Genomic DNA, 22463 nt, shown 5'->3' on the forward strand with positions numbered 1-22463 from the left:
TACCCAAATCCTCTACTCCTGCTGTATCTCCCTGTGTGTCTTTCCCAACCCCATCTCAGCAAGAGAGTACACAGACAACAGCCAGTAGCCTTTTGTATTATATTACCTACTACAATTCGTTATATCTTACTTGTCCTAATGTATCCCTCACCAAACTGTAAGACTCCAAAGAACTGAATCTGTCTGATTAATTTCTTCCATCCCCAGCATCTAGATACATCCAAGTATCTAAAAATAGCCATTAAATGAATCAGGGCCTAGGAGGACAGTTCTGGAGAACAGTAAAATAAATTATATTAGCTAGACCTCAGAGATTGACTGCCAGGATTCCTTCTTGATCTATCAGCCAATGACCATTTCTATTAAGATCTCCCAAGAGAGAAAAGTTAGACTTGGGGCCACTCTGAAGAAGAAAAGCTATGCTGGAATGATTGAAGACGTAAATTGCTGACATTGGCCACCTTTTTTCACAGCTCCAGGAACCTGCCCACTTGTCTGCCATTAGGGATGTGAGACTTCATGAAAGGTCATAAATTGATCCAGCCTAAATTTAAAAGCAAAATCTGAGGAAGTCATGCTTGATTAAAGGCAAAACTAGGTGTTTTTTTTTTCTCAACAGTGAATGTATCATAGACAAGTTACAAAATATCAAGAAAATCAGACCAGAGCTAGAGAGAAGTTCCCAGACTAAAGTCAAAGAACTCCCAGAAAGGGTCTTTTAGGCATTCTGAAGTCCTAGAATTTTGGAAGCCAGACTGGGAACTGGAAGGAATGGATTGTTACTCAAGGGGCCAGCCCATCCTGTCAGAGCAGGAAGATGACTCAGAGTCAGTGCTCTGCATTAGGTCTGAAATATTTCACATAGACCTGTGGGAGAAGACTACTTAGACAAGCACTCCCTTGGAGTAACCAAGGACCCTATCTATATCTAGCACCCAGGACCACCACAAGATAAGCCCCAAAGTGTGGTTCAGTGATTACAAATGACAGAGAAAATGAACCCCAAGGAAGCTTCTGGAACCACAGAAGACTGGAAACTGCAAGGTTAAATTCTGGCTTCCTATTGGCTGACTCTTGATTTTAGTATTTCCCCATGGATTAGCATTGATACAATGGCTTTGTTTTGCAAGTGAAAAGGAAGGAGGAGGCTGAGCTCCAGGAATACAATCAAATGGGGGAGAGGGGAGAGACACAGACGGACTACATGTTGAGATTATGATGGGAAGATGTGTAGAGATGTGTCCGGCCACACTAGTGGAAGCCCATGAACTGTAGACTACTGGCTGTGGAGCCCCCATGGGACTGGACTAGACCCTCTGGATATGGGAGATGGTTGTTTGGCTTGAACTGTTTGGGGGGCACCCAGGCAGGGGGATTGGGATCCGTGCCTGGTGCATGGACAGGCTTGTGGGAATCCAGTGCCTGTGGTGTGACGCCTTGCGCAGCCTTGGTGCAGTGGGAAGGGGCTTGGACCTGCCTAGGCTCAGTGTGCCGGGCTCTGCTGACTCCCCATGGGAGACCTTGATTTGGGAGATGTGGGGATGCGGGGTGGCTTGGGAGAGAGAGCTGGGGGGTGGGAGGAGGGAGGAGGTGGGGTCTGTGGGTGGTATGCAGAGTGAGTAGAAAATTTCTTAATAAAGACAAATGAAAACAGAAAAAGAAAAGGAAGAAGGGTGCAGCCTAGTCCAGCTCAGTTTAGAGTCGGGCTAATACTGAAGAGCCGTAGGAGGGGACTCAAGGAGCCAGTGGCCCCGCAGGCACCTGAAACGAGTTTCTTTTTTTCTCCTCTCCTCAAAGCCCTGGACCAGGCCACTCACTTTCTCCCTGCAGACTCCTCTTGTTTGTGGTCAGCATCGCTGCTTTCATACTGTACAGGGATGTCTGTCGCCAATGCCAAGGGCAGGAGACTAAGGCTATCCAGCCACTGGGTCTCTTCTAGGGCCACCTCTGCACCAACAATGCCCAAGCAGCGCTGCAGCTCAGGCAGTGTCAATGGACGTAGCCACGTGCCCAGTTCCTTTTTTTGTTTCTCACCCCACCGAGCCTTCACAAAAGGGCATACTGGGTAGGGAGGCCCTCTGCGAGACCTCTTCATCCAGGGACGGCAGTCAACGTGGGAGGAACTATATAGTAAAGAGCTGTCTGGGGGAAAGGCCTTGTCTATGGCATCTAGCAGGTCCAGGTGGAGTTCGGATTGGACCTTGGGTGCCCAGCAGTACAGCTGCTCTAGTAAGGGTAGCAAATCGAGTTGACCAGTTAGCATCTCACGATATGGAGACAACAGGCCCAGTACTGCATGCAGATAGCGCCAAGCTTCACTGCTGCCATCCTGCAGCACAGCTGACACCAGAGACCGCAGCTCAGACAGCAAGAGCTCCAGCGATGTCCGCTGCTCTGATTCAACCACTGCCTTAAGGCGCTCCTGCTTCTTCCGACAGTCCCAGGTATGTTCTTGGCTGCTGCAGCTACACTCAGTGAGCCCAGACTCAAGCGTATCAAATGATAGCTTATCGGGAGATGAAGGTACATTCCTCTCTTCCAGAGTAAAGCGGAGGCAGGTATTCAACTGCTGTCGAACTGATCTTGCCCACAGCTCAGGGGCCAAATGCCAGTTCCAGACTTTTGGCTGCTGCATCTCACCTGTGTGACCCAGCCCGGTTGGGGCAGGGTGGGGGTGGGAAGTAGTTTCAGGCTCTGGGCTAGGACAGCAAGATGGATAGAGCTGCAGGGCACAGGCAGACCAGCAGAGGGCCTTTCCTAAGCCCCTCGCTGTCAAGGACTGGTACAGGTACGAGGAGGCAACCCTCCTTGCCGAAAGCTCCTTCCCACCCTCCACTGCCCTGTCTCACCTGGCCTGCTGGATGTAGAAGGCATGGGAAGGGAAGGGGTACAGGTCTGAGGATGCGGCTTCATTGCGGAGCTCTCGCTGTAGTGAATGAACTTAGACTCAGTCCCTGTCACTTAACAGGGACCGACACACACTAGCAAACTCTCTGGAAAACTGCATTCACAGCAGAGAACCTTCAGAGTGGCGGCTGGCAATTGCCTTGAAAAGGAGACACAAAGGGGTGGGTCGTCACTCAGAGGCGGCAAAACTCCTGTCACCTGAAGTCTTCTCCACAGACTGAGAAGGTGCTGAGCGGAAAGCCAACGGCTGAGTGCGGTTGCAGGTGAGGACACCTAGAGGAGAGAAGAGGCAGAAAGGGGAGGCGCCGGGCTTGCCAGTGGTAGGGGCCTCCCGAGGAGCAGGGAGACCTGAGCAATCAGCGCAGCACATCCAGATGCCCACTCAGCCACACCACCTGCTCCCAGCAGTTAGAACCGTTACAGAATCCTGGAGGCCCAAGCTTTAGCCGGAGCCAGAAGGGGGGAGGGGGGGGCAGCATGCAATGTGGGAGGGGCTTGGGGGCGGGCCCCGAGATCCCAGGTTAAACCAGCAGGCCACCTCTAACCCGATCCAAAGAGAAACTGGGCGGGAGAATGAATGGCAAGATTGATCTGGGGCACTAATAGCATTTAGGGCGTCTAGAGCAGGTATAATCCATGTACCATCTTGTCTGCTCTCTGATTTTCCCCTCCCCTCCCTGGACGGTATATCCGTCTGTCCCACCTCACCTTCCACAAAGAAGCCCACATAAGACAAAAATCTTTTATCCCTCTCAACAATCTACACATCAAGTTGGGGATGAAAATCTGGGAGCGGTTTAATTATTAAAAACCAGAAACCCTGTCCTACCTCTTGGTGATAGAGAGGTATGACTCCAAGATTTTGCCCTAACCAGTGGAAATTTGATATGCCAGAACTGTGATGGGGAAGATGGTAAAAACAGCAGGGCTTGGGGTGGAGGGGAGTGGGGAGTCAGGCATCTGATTCTCGGGTATTTCAAGTTTTAAGTCTGAGATACTTACCAGATATCCTTGGGCGGGAGGCATAGCTCAGTGGTCGAGCACTTGCCTCACCTGGTCAAAGCCCTGGGTTCTGTCTCCAGAGTCTTGAAAAGGGAAGCTGGCTTGACTTTATGATTCCTCTGCCCTCAGTCTCCTAAGTGAAAGGATTATGCTTATGTACCATGTCCAATTAGAAGTTTAGTGTTTGTTCTCACATTATATTCAAGTATAAGAATTCCTAGGGCTATGACCGGAGTGTTCTGCTTCCCCAAAGGTTATGGAAATAGTCTTTGCCTTCAGGGTCGAAAAGCGTTCACCCCTGCATCTGTTAAGGCCCATTCCAACTAGTGAGATGAAGAAAAAGAGAAGAGAGAGAGAGAAGAAGAAAAAAAGCACACCTCTTTTTAATAAGGACACAGCCTAGCAGCTACATATGTCATTCATTTGCTTGGCCAGACCTGGGTAAAGGCAAAGCTTCCACATCTAATCTTTCTTTTCAGTGGTTGTGGTGGTTTGAATGAAAATAGTCCCTACAGGCTCATATAGCTGAATGTTTGCTCCCTTGATGGAGCTGTTTGGAAAGAATTAGGAGGTGTGGACTTGTTGACTCACCTCACTAGTGTAAGTGTAGAAGAGTGAACACTTTCCCCACATGTTCTCAAGACTTTATTTCAAGTCTCTCCTCAAATATCCTCTTATAATGAGTTCTTTAACTTCCCAGTAGAAAGTCAGCACTCTCCCACGTCCTTATCCTCTTTACCCTGAATTATTTTTCTCCATACTTTGTTATCTCATATACTCATATTTTAAAAAATACATTTACTTATCTGTTTATCCTGACTAAAAATATAAGCTCCATAGTCACAATGATTTTAATTTGTTCTTACTGCCCCTTAGTTTATCCCCAGTCCTTAGTGCTAGGTATCATGAGTAGGTGATTATAAAATATTTATGGGAAAATGCATCAATGTATAATCAGTGAGTCAGATTGGTTCCGGGATCGCACTGACTAAATTGAAACACTGATTTTACCACTTGGCTTCATTTTTTTGAAAATGAAGAAAATAGAGTATACTTATTAGGACAGTTTTGAGGTTAAATGATGTTATGTATGTAAAATATTTAGAGTCTTATAGAAAAAATAGATGCTTGATATAATTGACATGAATGAGACATGTAAGAGGGTTTAGTGAAAGAACAAATAAGCGCATATGTTGTGGAATATTAGTTGAAGATGTGTTACATTTGTTTATGCTGTGGAATATTTAATGATGCAAAGATGTGTTGCATTCTTTTATGTTGCATTTATTTAACTCTGTGAAGCTGTTATCTTGTATAATATTAGAGGGACCAGCCTTACTATACACCCCAGGGGCTCAGGAGAGAGAACTACAAACGGCGAGGGCTATTTTCAGGAAATAGAATCTCAGCACACCAAGCTCTTAGTCCAGTCATTTATTCTTCCAAATCTTCTTCTCTGTCCTCCCATGCCCTGGGAGTCCCAGTTTATATACACTTACAAGCAGTAATCCCTTGGCAGTGCAAAGCCAGGCTTCCAGGGTCAAGCGGAGGGGTGATAAGAATCACATAGAGGGGCAGTAATTGTTAATTATCATTTGCAACCCAAAAGGGAAATGACTAATGGGGAAATGAATTAACTAAAGGCTAAATTCAACTATCTAAGAAGAGGGATCTTATGTGCTCAACTATAGACTTAAACGTGATTGGTAGAAATGTTAATTTATAAGTTGCTAGGTCAATGGGAGAAAATAAAACTGCCTTCTTTATTCCTGTGGCTCCTATCTATCCAAGCTATCTGCCATTTTTCTGCAGGGTGGGGGAAAGTGTGCTTGGTTGCTAGGCAACCTGTGTACAGCTGGATGCCTCTGGTGATAGTTAAAGGGAGATCTGGAACTAGAGGTAAGATGTGGGAAAGGAGGAAGTTAAGCTTAATTGGCACATCTGCCAGGTCTTCTCAAACGGGTAGCATGAATACTTAAGTCTGTTCTTAGAGAGTACAGAGGTATCTCTGATAAGGTACTTTCCTCCGTCTGGAGATGGACCTGGCTGGATGCTGCCAATGACGATAATTACAGGGAGGCTTGAACTGGGGTTCTGGCTGTGCATAGCTGTCAACGCAGAAGGTTATCTAAATATTCCTAGAAGTGGTTAGGTAAGGAATTAGAGTTCTATAAAGTTAGTAAGGCTATAAGAAAAGGAGGGTCCAAGCTAAATTGTGCAAAGCTATTACTTGAGGTCCACTTGACCTAGGTGGTATCTCCTTGTAGAATTTACCTTAAGTCAGGAGACTAGCATGTGGTGGTCTGGGCTGTTATTTCTGTTAGTCCTAGAATGTAACTATGTTACTTTGCCTGCCTAAAACACCTGACTGGTCTAATGAAGAGCTGAATGGCCAATAGCTAGGCAGGAGATAGAAATAGGCGGGGCTGGCAGGCAAAGAGAATAAATAGGAGAAAAGAAAAGAGGGAGGATCAAGAAAAGGAGGAGAGGAAGATATACCAGGGGCAGCTACCCAGCAACACAGCTAGCCACGGAGTAAGAAAGAAAGAAAGACATATAGAATAAAGAAAGGTAAAAGCCCAGAAGCAAAAGGTAGACAGGATAATTTAAGAAAAGCTAGCTAGAAACAAGCCATGCTAAGGCTGAGCATTCTTAAGAATAAGTCTCCATGTATTTGTTTAGGAGCTGTGTGGCAGGCCCCCAAAGGGCATAGTTAAAAAAACAAAAACAAAAACTGCAGGCATAAACAACCAACTTTTTGTGAGGCATCCCCAAGATGCAGAATTTCAGGAAGTTTAGGCTTTAAAATAAGTTTTCCAGACAGGCAAAAGTAAACTCTGTTTAGTAATTCCTCCTGTGTTGTAGAATATTAATAAAGATGTGTTACATTCGTTTATGCTGTGGAATATTTGTTTAATGATGCAAAGATGTGTTGCATTCTTTTATGTTGTATTTGTTTAACTTTGAAGCTGTGTTACTTTGCCTGCCTAAAACACCTGACTGGTCTAATAAAGAGGTAAACAGCCAGGAGAGGGATAGGTGGGGCTGCCAGGCAGAGAGAATAAATAGAAGGAAAGATCAAGCAGAGGGAGGATCAAGAAGAGGAGGAGAGGAAGATGCCAGGGGTCAGCCACCCAGCCAGACATGGAATAAGAAGGAAAGAAAAGATATACAGAAACAGAAAAAGGTAAAAGCAGCCCAGCGGGCATGGTGGTGCACCCCTTAAATCCCAGCACTTAGGAGGCAGAGGCAGGCAGACCTCTGTGAGTTTGAGGCCAACCTGGTCTAAAGTGAGTTCCAGGACAGCCAGAGCTGTTACACAGAGAAACTCAAAAAACAAAAAACAAAAACAACCAAAAACAAAAGAAAAAAGGTAAAAGCCCAGAGGCAAAAGGTAGATGGGATAATTAATTAAGAAAAGCTGACTAGAAACAAGTCAAGCTAAGGCTGGTCATTCATAAGAAAGAGTAAGTCTCTGTGTATTTATTTGGGAGCTGGGTGGTGGGCCCCCAAAGAGTAAAGAGTTAAAAACTATTGAGAGCTGCTGGTAGCAAAAGGCCAAGGGAGTATACAGCAGGTGACAACTAATGTTCAAAAGGTAACCCTATCAGAACCAAGGGTTCTGGTAGAGGATTAAGCCATCACACAAGGTGTGTTGGAGTTATTGTCTTTTGAATGAATTGGCTGTTTCTTGTTGTAAACTTCCTGTGCAATAACAGCTATGATATTTCCCCATTACCATGCATCTTCATGTAATATATATATATATGTGTGTGTGTGTCTATGTAATATATATACTATATTATATAATACATATATATGTGTATATACTATACTATATAATATATATATACAAAATAGACTAAAGGCCTTTATATAGAGATACATATATATATATGTAATCTCATGATTACATCTCAGTCTTATGGGCACATATATCTGTGGGTGGTCAGGAAGATGACTTTTCATTTAGCTGTATAATTTTGATATATAGAAAATATACTAGGTTATGCTTCATAGCGAGACCCATTGTCCCACGAGACTGTAGACACTTAAAGCCTGCTTTGTTCCTTTTGCTTAGACTAACACAGAAAATAATAATCCTTCCTCAGTCTAACATAAATTGCATACATTTAGCTCATTTTTACCTCAGAGCAAGTTCAAAATAGACTAAAGGCCTTTATATAGAGATCATAAGTTTAAAACTTTACAGTTATGCACAAGGTCAAGAGTCACAGGTGTCCACCAAGGCTGATAACACAAAACACCCTAAGAAAAGCCTGCCAATTCTTCACTTGCCAAGACTGCTGATAAAAAGCTTTGTCTCAGAGTTTGTCGCACTGGGCACTGCATCCCCTCCCTCTAGTCCTGAGACCTTGGAACCTTGAATTAACATGGTAGTGGCTCTGCTCCTTATCATCTATTCTAGGAATGTGCTATGACCTTGAAGGTTTTAAAACTTTTCTCAGGATTGCAAGGAGTCTCCTATTAGACATGCATGGATAGTCAGGCAAGAGAGGAACTATGAGGGCTGAAAAGAAGCTGTAGATGTAGAGAAGTAGTAGAAAAAAGAGAACAAAAGAGATCAGTGTTAAAGCTTACTAGAACAATAAAGTGATGGACTGAAAGGGCAGTGTGTATAAATTTATTGATATAACCTCAGATAAGTGGACTTATTCATAGATAAATAGATTTCCCAGCTGGTTGTAGATTCTTCCAGGGACTCTGGGAAAAGGCTATTTGGGGCTGGACCCCAATAGCTTTCATTAAAAAACAACCAACAACACTGCTGAGCTCTCAATATTGCCTTAAAGCCTGCCTATGTTTGTATTCTCATTTAATTCCCTTTTCTGCATAAGAGTATTTCAAACCTATACTGATTCATCACTGTCTTCTGCTGTTTTATACTCAAATAATAACTTTACCACCTGTCCTCTCGCTCCACATACAGGGTTTTTCTGTATAATAGCCCTGGCTATCCTGGAACTCACTCTATAGACCAGACTGATCCCAAACTAACCTCCTGTTAAAAAAAAAAGGGGGGGGCGGGATTCTCCAGAGGGGTGTGTGTGTGTGTGCATAAGAAAGAGGGAAGGAGGGAGAGATTGAATTTGGTGCATACACACAGATGTTATAAGTTCAAAATCTGTCAGGGCAGTCCAACATGAAGGAAGTTGAGACAGGTTAATGCTGCATCTTGAGGTGAATTATGACCTCTACATGCATGTCATAGCACATGTGTCTACACATATGCATTCACATGAAATAATTATAAATGTAATTTAAAATTTTTTAATCATTTCTTCAGGAGGCGGGAGAGATGGCTCAGTGGTGACGAGCACTTGCTGCTCTTTCAGAGGACCAGAGTTTGGTTCCCAACACCCATATCAGACATCTTAACAACTGCCTATAACTTCCAGCTCGCAGAGATCTGGCTTCCAGGGGCACCCACATACATGTGTGCTTATACACACATACTCTCTCCTGATGTGGAACATTCCTTTTCTATACTATGAATATTACTCTCATTTATTAATAAAAAACTGACAGGCTGGTAGCTGGGCAAGACATTAGGTGGGAAAGCCAAACTGAGAATGATGGGAAGGACAGCAGAGTCACCAGAGATTCCAGCCAGCTGCCAAGCAAGTAGGACATGTAAAAATGAAGTAACAAGACATGAGACACGTAGCAAAGCACAAATAGAAATATGGGTTAATTTAATTGTTAGAGTTAGCTAGTAACAAGCCTGAGCTATCAGCCAAGCATTTATAATTCATACTCAGCCTCTTGAGTCAGTTATTTGGTAGCAGGCAGTTGGGACAGGAAAACTCGGCCCACACTCTCCCTCCCTACTCTCATAAAAATAAAAATAAATGCAAAAAAATCACTTCTTCAAGGAAGACCTTCATCCCACAAACAGGTAAATTTGTACTAGTGTTATTTTCCATTACAACATACTCTTGTATATAAAACTTACCATGGTTGTGCTTACTTTTCCTATACTGACCTTTATACATTAAGTTCCAAGAGAACGACTACTGCACCTCCCCCTCTCTCTTTTTTATCTTCAGCTAACTTAACATCAGAATCATGTGTGAATACATAGTGAGTATGAAGTCTACCAAGAAATTCGAAGATAGAGTTCAGAATCAGAAAAATGTGTTCAAGAACCAAAATAACATGTCCTTTTTATGGCAAGCAAAAAACAAAAAAAAAAAGCCGGGCGGTGGTGGCGCACGCCTTTAATCCCAGCACTCGGGAGGCAGAGCCAGGCAGATCTCTGTGAGTTTGAGGCCAGCCTGGACTACCAAGTGAGTTCCAGGAAAGGCGCAAAGCTACACAGAGAAACCCTGTCTCGAAAAACCAAAAAACCAAAAAAACAAAAAACAAAAAAACCCCCCAAAAACCAAAGAAAGAGGCTTAAAGATGAGTCTAGAGAGGCCATGTGGGACCTGTTCAGGCAAAGCCCCAGTTCTGATGCTGAGTCTGATGTCACAAAAGCCAATAAGCAAATGAATGCTGTAGTTATTTATATTTTGTATCACAGTTGGCTAGTCTGGGAAATGAACTGGTAGGTCTTTCTAAAGTTAAGTCCCTCTTCCTTAGAAACAGAACCCCTAATCTTTAGTTGGGCAAATGTCTGGTAACAGAGATTACAGTTCCAGCCTCCCTTATAACAAGATCTGGCCACATGAGAAACTTTTAACATGCAACTTCCAGGGAGGAAGGCATACCTTTCACCAACTAACTCTGATCCATTCTGTTTCCTTAAAAGGTCAATGTGATGAAGAAAGCTCCAACTTAGGTCACTAGAATGAGGGGGATATCCTAGACACAACCATCAGAAAACTGTGAAGTAGCCTAGGTCTCATGATTGTGAAGCTACCATACCAACTTTGGACTAGGTTTTTTATTTAAAAGAAATAAAAACATGGTAAGTTGCTGTTATTGACTCTTTGTTATCATTAACTGAGCTGCGTTCCAACTTATCAAAAGGGATCTGGACTCATAACAAAAGACTTAGGAGACAGCTTCAGTCATCTGTATCATGAACTGATGGAAGTCAAATTAAGCTGCTGATAAAAGGAGTTGAAGTGTTTAAGAAATATTTACACAGAATGAGAGGACCTACAAATTGGAAGAGTAAACTGCTGGAGATGGGCCTTCAGGTGATGACTGATCATACAATGTTAGAAGATACTGTCCAGTGAGTTTTGGGATGAAAAAAACATGTCCAGCTGGGCATGGCAACTTGTTCCTATATTCCTAGCATTCCAGAGGATAGCATGGTGTTGTGTAGCAATTTCTTCCCAGACCCAAAACTACATCTTGGAGGAAAGCTGCTTAAAGAAGAGAATTGAAGTATTCCATTCTGCAGGGAATCTCCTTCAAACTCAGGAAGTAAACAACTCAAAAATTTTAAAACTTCCTGAATCTGACCAGATGCACTAGGCCCCTCCCTCTCCAAGCATACATATACAGCAAGGACTGCTGAGAGACACTCTCAAAAAAGATAAGCTGTCTGGAAGAGACACTCTCAATCTGTTGAGATGCCTGCAAAGTATGCAGTTTGCCCTGGGTTCTACCTTTTGTGAGCTCTCAGACATGCTGGGCTAGGCTTCTGGTGATGTGCTGTCCCGGAGTCATTTCTGGTCCTGTAAGTAACCCCTTATGCACGTTCCTGTAAGTAATTCCAATAAATCATTAGTTCAACAAATTTGACTATGGTGGTAGCCTTACTTTGGTCTGTGGTCAATTCTCTCTTGAGTGCATTTACATCTCTAGAGTCCAAGACCTAGGCAATATAGTGACAGCTTGTCTTAACAACAACAACAAAATCTCACATTCTGGCCAAGCAGTGGTGGCACACGCCTTTAATCCCAGCACTTGGGAGGCAGAGCCAGGCGGATCTCTCTCTGTGAATTTGAGGCCAGCCTGGTCTACAGAGCGAGATCCAGGACAGGCACCAAAAACAACACCAAGAAACCCTGTCTCGAAAACAAACAAACAAACAAAACAAAACAAAACAAAAAAGAAAATAAAAAAAGCAAAACTCAAATTCTAAATTATTGGCAAAGGCTACAACTGCAAATTCATTTCTATATCATTCAATAAAACAAAATTAGTTTTTCTGTTGTTAATAGTAACTTGAACAAGAAAGAAGCTAAAAGCTACACACTAGTTACGTTGATGAAGATACAGCATGAGTTATAAAGACATGGACTCTGTCTTCATGAGGTTTCAAACCATTAAAGAGTATCACACACTCAATACACAAAGAATTACGGGAGCTGATATCTGGGGAGACTTCTTTAAGGAAATAAAAATTGGATTAGGAAGTTTAGTAGGTAATGATTTCTCTCCTGCATCATGAAACAAGAAGCAACAAGTACAAAGGCCCTTAGAACAGTGCAAGACAGGACCACGAACTAGTGTGGCTGGAGCACAGAAAAAGTGAAGTGTGATTCAAGTCAACTCAACAAATAGGATTGATAGTACTTCATAGTTAAGATCAAGCCAGAGGTAGGACTAGATTATACAAGGCTCTAAATCATGACTAGAATTCTAGTTCTAGTTCTAGTTCTTGCATAGCATGTACAAAAACCCTGGTTTCAGTCCCCAGCATTGAAAAAAGTTCTAGTTTTTTATCATAAGAATGGTTTTAAGCATGTTTTCTGGTTGATGAGTAGATAGGTTAAAAGTGGTGCAACACTAGGCATAGGGAGAAGCAGCATTGTAATTGTAATACTGGAAGATCATAGCGAAGATGGAGAGAAACAGAATCAAGGAATATTTAGAAATGTAAGGTAAGATTTGGCAATTGAGTGAGAAGATCAGAAAGAAGGATGTACTTAGGTTTCTAGCTTCTGCAACTAAATGAATACCAAGAATAAAAGGAAAGTTTATAAGAAAAAAAAATAGTTTTGGAGTGTTCTTGAGATACACAAGTGAAGATATCAAGTAGCTTGAAGATCTGGGAGTTATCAGTACCTAAAACCCAAAGTAGGGGAATGAAACCATCCTAGAAAAATTTAAGAGAAAAAGAACATGACCTAGAGAAGACTATGGAAGAAGGTGGGCACACTATCAAGGTTAAGACACCATGGTTAAAGAGATAGGAGTAAAACCTAAGAGTAGAATCAAGGCACTGGTGGAATATCAACAAAAAACTAACTATAAGATAGCATCAAATGCCATTGATAGATAAAGTATGTAGAGGACCAGGAACTAATCAATGGATTTAGAGATACAAGGTTATCACCCAGGTGATCTTAGTAAGCACTCTTTCAATAGAGTAAGGACTACAGAACTCAAAATGTGCTAGTCTGAGGAACGGGAATGGAGAATGACTTGCAAGGTGGACACAACTGTGTCTCAGATATAGCTGTAAAGTGGGAAAAACAGGATGGTAACCCAATGGAAACTAGGTCTAAAGGTTTGTTTGAACAGTGGAATCCTTAGCATATTTAGAAACTGACAAGAATAGGAAGAGAAAGTTGGAAGCATTCAAGTAGGAAATTACTAAGACTCAAAGCCCGAGCGTGGGCATTGGCATTAGATAAGAGGGCTTCTCCCTACTTAGAAGGGAAAGGAAATGATGCAGATGGGTCAGCAGCAGGATACTAGAGATTACCTACAGATAGCTTTGTTTTCCACTTAAAGGCTAGTGCTAGTGAGAGAAAAACAATAGGAAAGTTACAGTAAAATCAAATGATAGTAGGGACAGTGACTTACTAAACCAAGCATAAGGAATATATGGTCAGTGAATAAAATTTAAGAAACAGAGTTTTGTTTGATTTAGTAATAATATCCTCAAGATTGAGTCGTTTAGAGTGATGACAATATCTAAGACACAACTAAATGGATAGCTAAGACACAATAGAAGCCATTAGATATTGGGTCAAGAAATTCAGTGATCCTAACTACTGAATGGACTGTTTGTGTAAACATCAAAGCATTAACTAGTGGATGGTAAGTACCAAGAGCTATTTAGAGGAATGGGAAAAAAAAAAGTTGATGGGAAGAGTAAAACAATGAGAGGGCTGCATGGATGAGCAGCTTTAAAGCAAACAGACTGGGCCAAGGAATGGGCAGTGAAGTTCTAAAGTCACAATGACGGGACCACCACGTCTGCTCCAATGTTTGTGGTGTGGTAAGGCTATATCAAAAGTAACTCCTGGGCTGGGGATGTAGGTCTGTGGTAGAGCCCTTTCTTAGCATGTAGAAAACCCTGAACTTGACTTCCCACAACCCCCTGCCAAAAAAAAATCTTGTCTACTGTGTCTGAGAATACTGCCCTGCTCTCACTATGCCAATGGCTATCACTTTACGACAAGACCTGAAGAGGACCAGCAACTATAGAAAGTGGAACAGCTGGAATGGGTTTTCTCCTAAGTATTGAAGGAAAGACAAGAAGACTGAAGGTAGCAAAGGACTGACAGGTCAGGTGGAGGCACATTTGTTTTTGCACTGAAGGCAGACGATGCAAAGATGATATTGTATACGTAAGAGCTCTATAGGTTGAGTGTGGGGAGCACATGTGTGATGCCAGCACTTGGGAGTAAAGGCCAGAAGGATTTGAATTCAAGGTGAGACTGCATAGTGAGACCATCTTTAAAAAAAAAAAAAAAAAAAAAGATTAGGTAGGTCAAAGAGAGTGGGCTTCATGCAGATCTGTTTCCTAGTCTTTCTCCAGCAATTACTAACCATGTGACATGGGAAGAAAGGAAACAGACAATTCACAGTACATGTTTATTGAAAGGATACATACAGATGCTGATGTAGAAGAACTCCCCCAGCAGCAACACAATATCCTGGGTCTCCACCTTCCTGTCTTTGGGAATTAAGAAGTTCATACGCTGCTTTACTTACATTTATACTTGTCAAAGAGTGAATTTTGTCAGGCAGACATGAGGTCACTCTATAGGAAAGCTCCTTGTCAGCAATTTTCATCTTCCTAAAGAATTATCTAGCAACCAGCTGCAGCCCATGTGTGTAATCCCAGTACCTGGGAGGCTGAGACAGAAGGATCACAAGTTTAAGGCCAATGTACTCCATGGCAAAATCACCTAAAATGAAAAAAAAAAAAAAAAAAGGAAAAAGCAGTGACACACTAGAATCTATTTTCAAAGAACTGTGTATAGACAGAGCTCTCTCATACATTCTGGGTTCTTCTTTACCTGTTAAATGGAAATAATACCTCCTAGGTGTGTAATAAATAAATTTATACAACATACTCAACAGACATGATTTTGAGAAATACCCTGCTGTAGTAAAAAGAATATGGGGCTTACTGTTCCAGCTGCACTTTATTGATTGGGTCTTGATATATAGCACAGACTGCTTTCAAACTCACAATTCTCAATCTGTAATGTGCTGGGCTTATAGGCATGAATAATAAAGCTTGGAGCAAGAGCTGCATTTTAACATGGAGTCAACTAAGAATTTCAATTTTTTTGCTGGCCAGCACTTGGGAGGTAGAGGCAGGAGGATCAGGAGTTCAAGGTCATCTTTAGTTATCATGATTTCCAAGTCAGTTTTGCATCTCAAAAATAAAATGCATTTTTTTGACCTGTAGGTGGGGGAGGGGGAATCTGCTTTGTGAATGGTTGATTTTGGCTGGAAATTTAAAATTTAATTCCTCTGTAAAAAATGAAAGTGGCCACCTATCGCCATACTTGCAGGGATGGGATGGGATTAAGGAAAGCAGTGAAGGGGCAATGGATAGTTTAAGTTGTTAAGTGAAGAGGCAATGGGTAGTTTAAGTTGTTAAGTGAAGAGGCAATGGGTAGTTTAAGTTGTCAGAGTTCCTACCTGGCATGCACAAGGCCTTGAGTTTAACCCCCAGTAAAACAATAACAAATGCAGACCTCATGCTGTTGCTTGCCCTGCATCCTGTTATTATACTTGAAGCCCCACAAGGTGGTGTATGCTACATCCTCCTTCCTTCCCCATCCCCATACTAGGGATGACGTCATGGAAAAGGCAGGGCCAGGAAAAGAAGTATCCTTCTGAATACAGATGTGAAACCCACAAAGGGAGGGGGCAGTAATGAAACAAGAACAGAGAAGCTGGCATCAGTTACAGTGAGAACAATGTAAGGTGGAGGGTAGAGAGCTGCAATTAGGAGACTCCAGACAAGCAGTGAAAACACGAAGGGAACATCAAGGGCCACACAGATTGTATTTAACCACCCCCCTCTACCACCATCTTCCTCTCCCTTAGGTTTCTCTTCTTGAGATTTGACTAATGTAGTCCTCCAGACTTGCCTGGAAGGTAAGAAGAAAGCCCTTCTTAGTTAAAGTCTTTATTGTTGATTTCACACAGACATGAAATATTAAGATGGTAAACTGGGGAAATGACTGAAATTCTAGACAATATCCCTGAATTCTTACAGGCTTGTCTTTGTTCTGTTTTTCACTGATCTCCTAAGAAGTGGTGGCTATAGCCTCTTGTGGTACTGTTTTCTTCCCCTAGATCCAGCACAATTCTTTTTGTATGACAACTCAAATAAAAACTAGTTATGAGCCAATATATATTCAGGCATTTGAATTAGACTCAAGGACAGGCACTGAGTGTTCTCCTTTTGGAACCAATTTCCCCTTGCTATGACCAACCTTAAAACTCCCTATGCTTTTGCTGGGGATCTGGGAATGCTCAGTTTGTCCTTCTACATACGGAAGGCAATTTCTCAACTGCCAGGGCTGAGAGCAGTAGATAAGCACTAAAAACAGAATAAAGGATGGTACCAATCAAATGGACAAAAGTTCCTGCCCAGAAAACCAACCATAGTAAAAGCCCGGTTTATTGGCTCCATGCAACGGAGCAATAGTGTCCAGCTTCCAGGTTCAATCTCTCTGTACAAATTTCGACAAGCCCAAGGTTCATAGAGGAGCCCATCCAAGCACCTTCTCTGCTGGGGCAGCGGATGGCTAGCTGCCTGACGGCGAGTCTCCGGGCTGTTCTGCAGGAACACCTGGCACGGCCGAGGCAGCCTCGTAGTCCGCGATGCGGCGCTGGACAAGGGCGGGCATGAGGTGCACGTAAGCGGCCATGAGGCGGTGGTTAGAATGGATGAGCTTCCCAGCACAGCTGTGCAGACAGGCCTCCTGGAAAGAAGATGGATGTAAGCAGAGACTAAAAGGATCCCGTCCAGCCCTCCTCCTTCCCTCCCGGCCCCCAGCTGAGGGGTGAGGTCATGGAAGAGCTAGGTGCAAACAGAGGGGAAGGGAGTGTGTGTCGTGTCACATTATTGTCAACTCTGGGGTCCCCACAGTCCCCACCTCCTCAGCGTCCAGAGCTCGGTGGTGCAGGCTGGGCACACAGCGCTGGAAGCACAGCTCTGTCATCCGATTGTAGACCAACAGGAAGTCTCGCAACTGAGAGAAAAGGAGATCAAAACTTCACCACTGCCGAGGCTTCCCGGGGTGTGCAGCACAGCCTGCCTCCCCGGGGGGGGGGGGTGTTCTTGCGTGTACCCCAGGAAACAAACCTCACGTCTAACCCCGAAAAACAACTTAACTCTTACTTACGTTTCTTAGTTGCTGCTGCTGCTCCATCACGCCCAGGGCGCGCGGCTCACGCTGCTTCCGCCCTGGGTGCACAGAGTCGCCCCGGAAGTAAATGCTCCCAAATCTCCAAGAACTTGAAGGTGTGGCTCCAGTATCGCCCTGCCCATGACTGCTAACGTCACCTCCGCCCTTTTTCTCTGCGACGTGGCCGGCTTCTTCTGCCCAGAGAGCACGTCACTTCCGCCGAATCTCTGACCTGCTGCTAAGATCGCGACGAGAACTGGAACCCGAGGTCCCCGCGCGGTCCGGGCCTCGCGCCCTGAGGGGAAGAGTGGCCCGGCCCAGGTGAGAAGGACATACTTGTACGAAGGGAAGTTGGACGCACGAACCTGTGCTGAGGGCAAGATGCCCTGAGCCCTTGGCAAGGATGAGGACACACCTGATGCCCAGGTGTGTGGGGGGGTGGCGGGGACCTCTCACATCTGGGAGACAAAAACTCACTTTGGAAGGGACTGTCTGTGTCCTGGGGAAGAGAGGCTTTTAATGACACCAGGAACACATCAACTGCTTCATCTAAGGCCTGGTGGGGAGGGCCTGAGGGAGGCAGGTGCATGAGGTGGAGAAAGGAAAGACCATCTGAAGGAAGAGGGGAAGGAACACCAAAAGGATGTGAAAGACCAGGGATCGTAGGGCATGCTTAAGTGGCAAGTGAGCATCTGAGCCTCGGGAAGGGTTTTGCCTCCTGGTAAACATGCCTATGCAGGGTTAAGTTCCCAGACAGCACAGACATTCCCTCTGGTCCTCACTGCTGTAATCCCATTCTCAGCATCTCACACTTAGTAGGGACTCACTAAATGTTTGTTGAGTGACTAATTGCATAAATGGTTACTAAAGGTGAGGTTAGGCATTGTGAGAAGACACCCGAGGCTTTGGTATCTATGCATCTGTAGAAATAATGTACTCGGAAGAGGAGAAATACACATACTCAAGCAAAAAAGTGGTGGCTGATCCCCAGGGGCACTCAAGTCCTAGGACAACCTCTGAAACTTCTGAGAACACAGGGAAGGCCTCCTTGTTCTGGAGTGTTGGCCAGTTTCCAGAATTGTCTGTGTTGGGCTTTACAGCGTGCTGGGGTGGAGACCTTGACTCCAGTCCCTTCCCTAGCCATGACGGACGGGATCCTAGGGAAGGCAGCTACAATGGAGATCCCCATCCATGGAAATGGCGAGGCTGGGCAGCTTCCTGAAGATGATGGGCTGGAGCAGGTGCTTCTGTTTGATTCTTCTAATTGTTTCAATTTAGCAATCCTGACTCTTAAATGTTTCTCTGTCCCCATCCCAATAGCCTTCATTTAGCTAACCCCCTTCATACTTTTCAAATCTTCTATACAGACTTTACTCTGTACTGTCTCTGTCCCCAAAATGTTTCAGCCACTCCCATCTTCTCTGACTTGTAGGACCTCCAGCAGGTGATGGTGTCAGGACCCAACCTCAATGAAACTAGCATTGTGTCTGGTGGCTATGGGGGCTCTGGTGATGGACTCATCCCCACAGGTATGAATGATAAAGAGACAGGAGGCTTGAGTGGGAGGGAGACTAGGACAGTTGTAGTGGAGGCTTAGGACGCATATAGGAAAGCTGAGAACTGATAGTGTGAAATCCATAGACTGTCCAATCCCAGACCAGCTCTCAAAGTTTATCATCTGCTTCCCACTTGCCATTTAGTCTCTACGCTATCTCATTTGTCTCTTCTTCTCTGGTGCCACCATCCGAGCCAAGTTAAGACCGTTAGGTCACAAGAACTCTGGAGTTTAAGGCCAATTTGCAAGCTTCTCAGAGTTTTATTTTCGACTCCTATACTGACTAGAGCTCTACTTGGAAATGCAAACCAACTTCCCTGTTTTCGGTGCCCACCAGCTTTGACCCTGCCAGTTCCACTCATTATGTTTGCTTCTGTCTCCTCTTCCCCTGTCTACCAACACACTCCTACCCTATCCCAAAGATGCCAAATGCATACATTGAGTTGATTTGGTTATCGGGACGTAAGTCCTTGTTCCCGGTAATGAGCAGAAGAGTGCGGTTGTCTAGATTTTCCTCCTTCAGAGCAGTCATTTCATGTGCTGGGAGGGAATTAAGTGAAGTCACAGAAGTATCTGGTTGTATGTGAGAGAAACTGGTGTCAGAGAACTTGGTCTTTTAGGGTCTGGCCGCCATCCATCTCACAGCACCTCACCTTCTGGCCCTGGTGATGAGGTGGCCCGGGGCATTGCCGGAGAGAAGTTTGACATCGTCAAGAAATGGGGCATCAACACATATAAGGTAAGAATCAAGTGCCTCCTCCCAGAACTCTCCATGGGTACCTTCTTCTTTTCCCCAGATCTTAATGCATAGTCTTATGCTATGACTAAGAGAATGGGGGTGCTGGAGTAGTTACTTGTTGGGGTTGGGGCAGAGTTTAGATTTCTGACCTCCCACCCACTTCCCAATCAGTGCACAAAGCAGCTGTTATCAGAGAGATTTGGCCGAGGCTCCCGGACTGTGGATCTGGAGCTAGAGCTGCAGATTGAGTTGCTGCGTGAGACGAAGCGCAAGTATGAAAGTGTCCTGCAGCTGGGCCGGGCACTGACAGCCCACCTCTACAGCCTGTTGCAGACCCAGCATGCACTAGGTGATGCCTTTGCTGACCTCAGCCAGAAGTCCCCAGAGCTTCAGGTGCCTCAGCCAAAACAAAGAGGGTGGGGGTACTGGGCCCTGGCCCTTCCAGGCAAGCATTCCTCAGCCTCCCTCCCTCCCTCCCTCCTGCAGCCCCCAGGGAGAACCCCTCTGGGGTGTGCCCAGTCCTGCCCCCAGCATCACTCACCTATGGAGGCAGCCTAAGGGTTTGTACAGAGGTCCAAAAGTTGGAGGGGTTGTGGGAGAGGGCGCACTGGTGCCTCACAAGTAACCCTTCTCCATATCATCCAGAATGCCTTTGGTGCTTGGTCTAATCAGAGTCCATCCCCTGCCTGCTGCACTACCTTTCCCTGTTCCCGTCTTGTAAACTTACCCAAGAACTCTACCCCCACATTCCTACCCCAGGCATCCCCAAGGCGACCCTACTAACTTTGTGGCTAAGAGAGCCTTGCTAGAGGCAGTCTGGTTGTTTTAGTTTTGATGGCTGTTTCTTCTTTGGGACGGAGGGAAGTGAAGGGCCCTGCAGCTCCAATCAGGTAAGGACTGTTACTCAAGGCCTGTGCCTCCCTTCTACCCTTAGGAGGAATTTGGCTATAATGCAGAGACGCAAAAGCTGCTGTGCAAGAATGGGGAGACGCTGCTAGGGGCTGTGAACTTCTTTGTCTCTAGCATCAACACACTGGTCACCAAGACCATGGAAGACACACTCATGACTGTCAAACAGTATGAGGCTGCCAGGTGTGGGCACTGACAGGGCTCAAGGTTTGGGAAGTTGGCCGGCGTGGGTGACAGTTTGGACATTTGGGGGCATACAAATTCAGGAAGGAAAGGAGATACATGTATGGATGAAGAGGTGGAGACCAGCCTTTATCACTCCCTCCCCAGGCTGGAATATGATGCCTACCGGACAGACTTAGAGGAGCTGAGCCTAGGCCCCCGGGATGCAGGGACACGTGGTCGACTTGAGAGTGCCCAGGCCACTTTCCAGACCCATCGGGACAAATATGAGAAGCTGCGGGGAGATGTGGCCATCAAGCTCAAGTTCCTGGAAGAAAACAAGGTGCTGCCCTACTCCCTTGGTCCTAAATAACCTTCCCATCTGACAGTACCCTTCCCTTCAGACCCTCCTGATTGTTGGGTGGGGAAATGCAGCCTGGCTGCGGAGTGGGTTCCCTTAGCCCCTTGATGCCTGAGCCCTCTCTGGTCACCTTGCTGATCACTGGCCTTTTTTGTTGAGGATCTGGCTACTAGTCCCAAGAACACAACTGAAAAAAATTGCCCCCCCAGCTGGGGTGCCAGAACCCTGACCCAGCAAGTCAAGTCAGGTTTCTTTCTTCATATTGCCCCTTCTCTTTTGACTTCTTGGAAAGTCCCACCCCCAAAGCACTGTCAGAGCAGAGTCCGTATGCCCTGGTCAATGCCCTGGGCTTAGGCACAGCCCCTCAAGAAGGGTGCCTGAGTCCAGCCTTAGCTGACCCTGCTGGGCCCCCAGATCAAGGTGATGCACAAACAGCTGCTGCTCTTCCACAATGCGGTGTCTGCCTACTTTGCTGGGAACCAGAAACAACTGGAGCAGACCCTGCAACAGTTCAACATCAAGCTGCGGCCTCCAGGAGCCGAGAAGCCTTCCTGGCTAGAGGAGCAGTGAGCGGCTCCCAGCCCAACTTGGCTAACAAGAAGGACACTGGGCGGGGCAGCCCCAGGGTGGAGGAGATTGGACATGGGATGTCCTTTGCCACTTACTTTTCGGCTTGGGCTCCCCTTTCCTGGCTGGGGTCTGACACCAGTTTTGCCCATACTGCTGTGGTCTGAAGAGGGCCTGTAGGCCCAGAAGTTGCTGCCCTGTCCTTTATCTTCCTGGCCACTGGGCTTCATTTCCAGATCTTTTCCTTCCACTTCACAGCCAAAGGCTATGACAAAACACTCCCTGGCCAATGGCATCACTCCTCAGGCCTATCCCCAGCTCTTGGGATGTGCCCCCGACCAAAGACAGGACCTCGAAAGGCTCTGTCAGCCAATGGCAGCTCTTCTTGGGCTCTCTTGGGCCAATAGTGTTGCCTCCAATACCCTTTGTCCTTCCTCGATGGGTGTCCATTGTAGAGAAGGGGACTGGGACCAAAGGAGTGGGGAAAATGGGGAGCCCCATTTATGGCCCTGCATCTGAATGGGCCCTCCCCTCATCCACCCATCCAGTTGAATTGTGCTTAGAGCCCAGGAAGACTGGGTTCTAGCACTAGGAATAAACCTTTCGTAAAAGCAGGCCCAGTGAGGTCAATTTGTGGGGGACTAGAGGAGGGTGGATTGGTAAGGAATTCCCAGTAATCATGCATTCAATTCCTATGAATTCAAAAGAGCTGTGGCCAAGTTTCAG

General features: G+C 45.2%; 3 protein-coding genes and 1 long non-coding RNA gene across 8 annotated transcripts in view; 2 read left to right on the top strand and 2 right to left on the bottom strand.

The window, feature by feature from the left end:
- Nucleotides 1–3303, bottom strand: part of Dnhd1 (dynein heavy chain domain 1) — a 74435-nt gene extending 71132 nt beyond the window's left edge. The window contains 2 exon segments of the mRNA XM_059269286.1: nucleotides 1818–2640; nucleotides 2850–3303. Of these exon segments, the coding sequence (XP_059125269.1) occupies nucleotides 1818–2640; nucleotides 2850–2913 (887 nt within the window). The 5' untranslated portion in view covers nucleotides 2914–3303.
- Nucleotides 3304–3375: 72 nt separating this feature from the next.
- Nucleotides 3376–11626, top strand: LOC131915991 (uncharacterized). Of its 2 annotated transcripts, none has more exons than XR_009380484.1 (3): nucleotides 3376–3753; nucleotides 5722–5808; nucleotides 10685–11626. It is a non-coding gene; the product is annotated as an uncharacterized LOC131915991 (long non-coding RNA). The 2 variants fall into 2 exon arrangements; XR_009380485.1 differs by having other exon boundaries at nucleotides 3376–3534.
- Nucleotides 11627–14647: 3021 nt separating this feature from the next.
- Nucleotides 14648–17570, bottom strand: Timm10b (translocase of inner mitochondrial membrane 10B). 2 transcript variants are annotated; one of them, XM_059269339.1, is made up of 4 exons: nucleotides 17442–17570; nucleotides 17193–17288; nucleotides 16818–17018; nucleotides 14648–14978 (listed from the first exon to the last, which is right to left on the bottom strand). In XM_059269339.1, the coding sequence occupies exons 1-3, from the start codon at nucleotides 17466–17468 to the stop codon at nucleotides 16842–16844; spliced, it is 300 nt and encodes a 99-aa protein (XP_059125322.1). In that variant the 5' UTR covers nucleotides 17469–17570; the 3' UTR covers nucleotides 14648–14978; nucleotides 16818–16841. The 2 variants fall into 2 exon arrangements, with proteins under 2 accessions (XP_059125322.1, XP_059125316.1); XM_059269333.1 differs by lacking the exon at nucleotides 14648–14978 and having other exon boundaries at nucleotides 16201–17018.
- Nucleotides 17571–17631: 61 nt separating this feature from the next.
- Arfip2 (ADP ribosylation factor interacting protein 2) lies at nucleotides 17632–22351 on the top strand. Of its 3 annotated transcripts, none has more exons than XM_059269307.1 (8): nucleotides 17632–17765; nucleotides 18545–18685; nucleotides 18877–18973; nucleotides 19620–19738; nucleotides 19910–20131; nucleotides 20673–20830; nucleotides 20978–21152; nucleotides 21585–22351. In XM_059269307.1, exons 2-8 carry the CDS (start codon nucleotides 18587–18589, stop codon nucleotides 21738–21740), a joined length of 1026 nt encoding a protein of 341 aa, XP_059125290.1. In that variant the 5' UTR covers nucleotides 17632–17765; nucleotides 18545–18586; the 3' UTR covers nucleotides 21741–22351. The 3 variants fall into 3 exon arrangements, with proteins under 3 accessions (XP_059125290.1, XP_059125297.1, XP_059125304.1); XM_059269314.1 differs by having other exon boundaries at nucleotides 17756–17870; XM_059269321.1 differs by lacking the exons at nucleotides 17632–17765; nucleotides 18545–18685 and having other exon boundaries at nucleotides 18914–18978; nucleotides 19573–19738.
- Nucleotides 22352–22463: the final 112 nt, after the last annotated feature.

The sequence above is a fragment of the Peromyscus eremicus genome, chromosome 1 (assembly GCF_949786415.1).
Source record: "Peromyscus eremicus chromosome 1, PerEre_H2_v1, whole genome shotgun sequence".
Taxonomy (NCBI): domain Eukaryota; kingdom Metazoa; phylum Chordata; class Mammalia; order Rodentia; family Cricetidae; genus Peromyscus; species Peromyscus eremicus.

What these genes read in the sequence shown, in the direction of transcription:
- Arfip2 (XM_059269307.1), top strand. Translation starts at nt 18,587, where the DNA reads ATGACGGACGGGATCCTAGGGAAGGCAGCTACAATGGAGATCCCCATC. An exon ending in AAGATGATGGGCTGGAGCAG is followed by an intron (nt 18,686 to 18,876) that starts GTGCTTCTGTTT and finishes TCTGACTTGTAG; the next exon opens with GACCTCCAGCAGGTGATGGT. An exon ending in AAACAGTATGAGGCTGCCAG is followed by an intron (nt 20,831 to 20,977) that starts GTGTGGGCACTG and finishes CTCCCTCCCCAG; the next exon opens with GCTGGAATATGATGCCTACC.
- Timm10b (XM_059269339.1), bottom strand. Translation starts at nt 17,468, where the DNA reads ATGGAGCAGCAGCAGCAACTAAGAAAC. An exon ending in AGCAGCAGCAACTAAGAAAC is followed by an intron (nt 17,289 to 17,441) that starts GTAAGTAAGAGT and finishes CTTTTCTCTCAG; the next exon opens with TTGCGAGACTTCCTGTTGGT. An exon ending in GAGCTCTGGACGCTGAGGAG is followed by an intron (nt 17,019 to 17,192) that starts GTGGGGACTGTG and finishes TCTTCTTTCCAG; the next exon opens with GAGGCCTGTCTGCACAGCTG.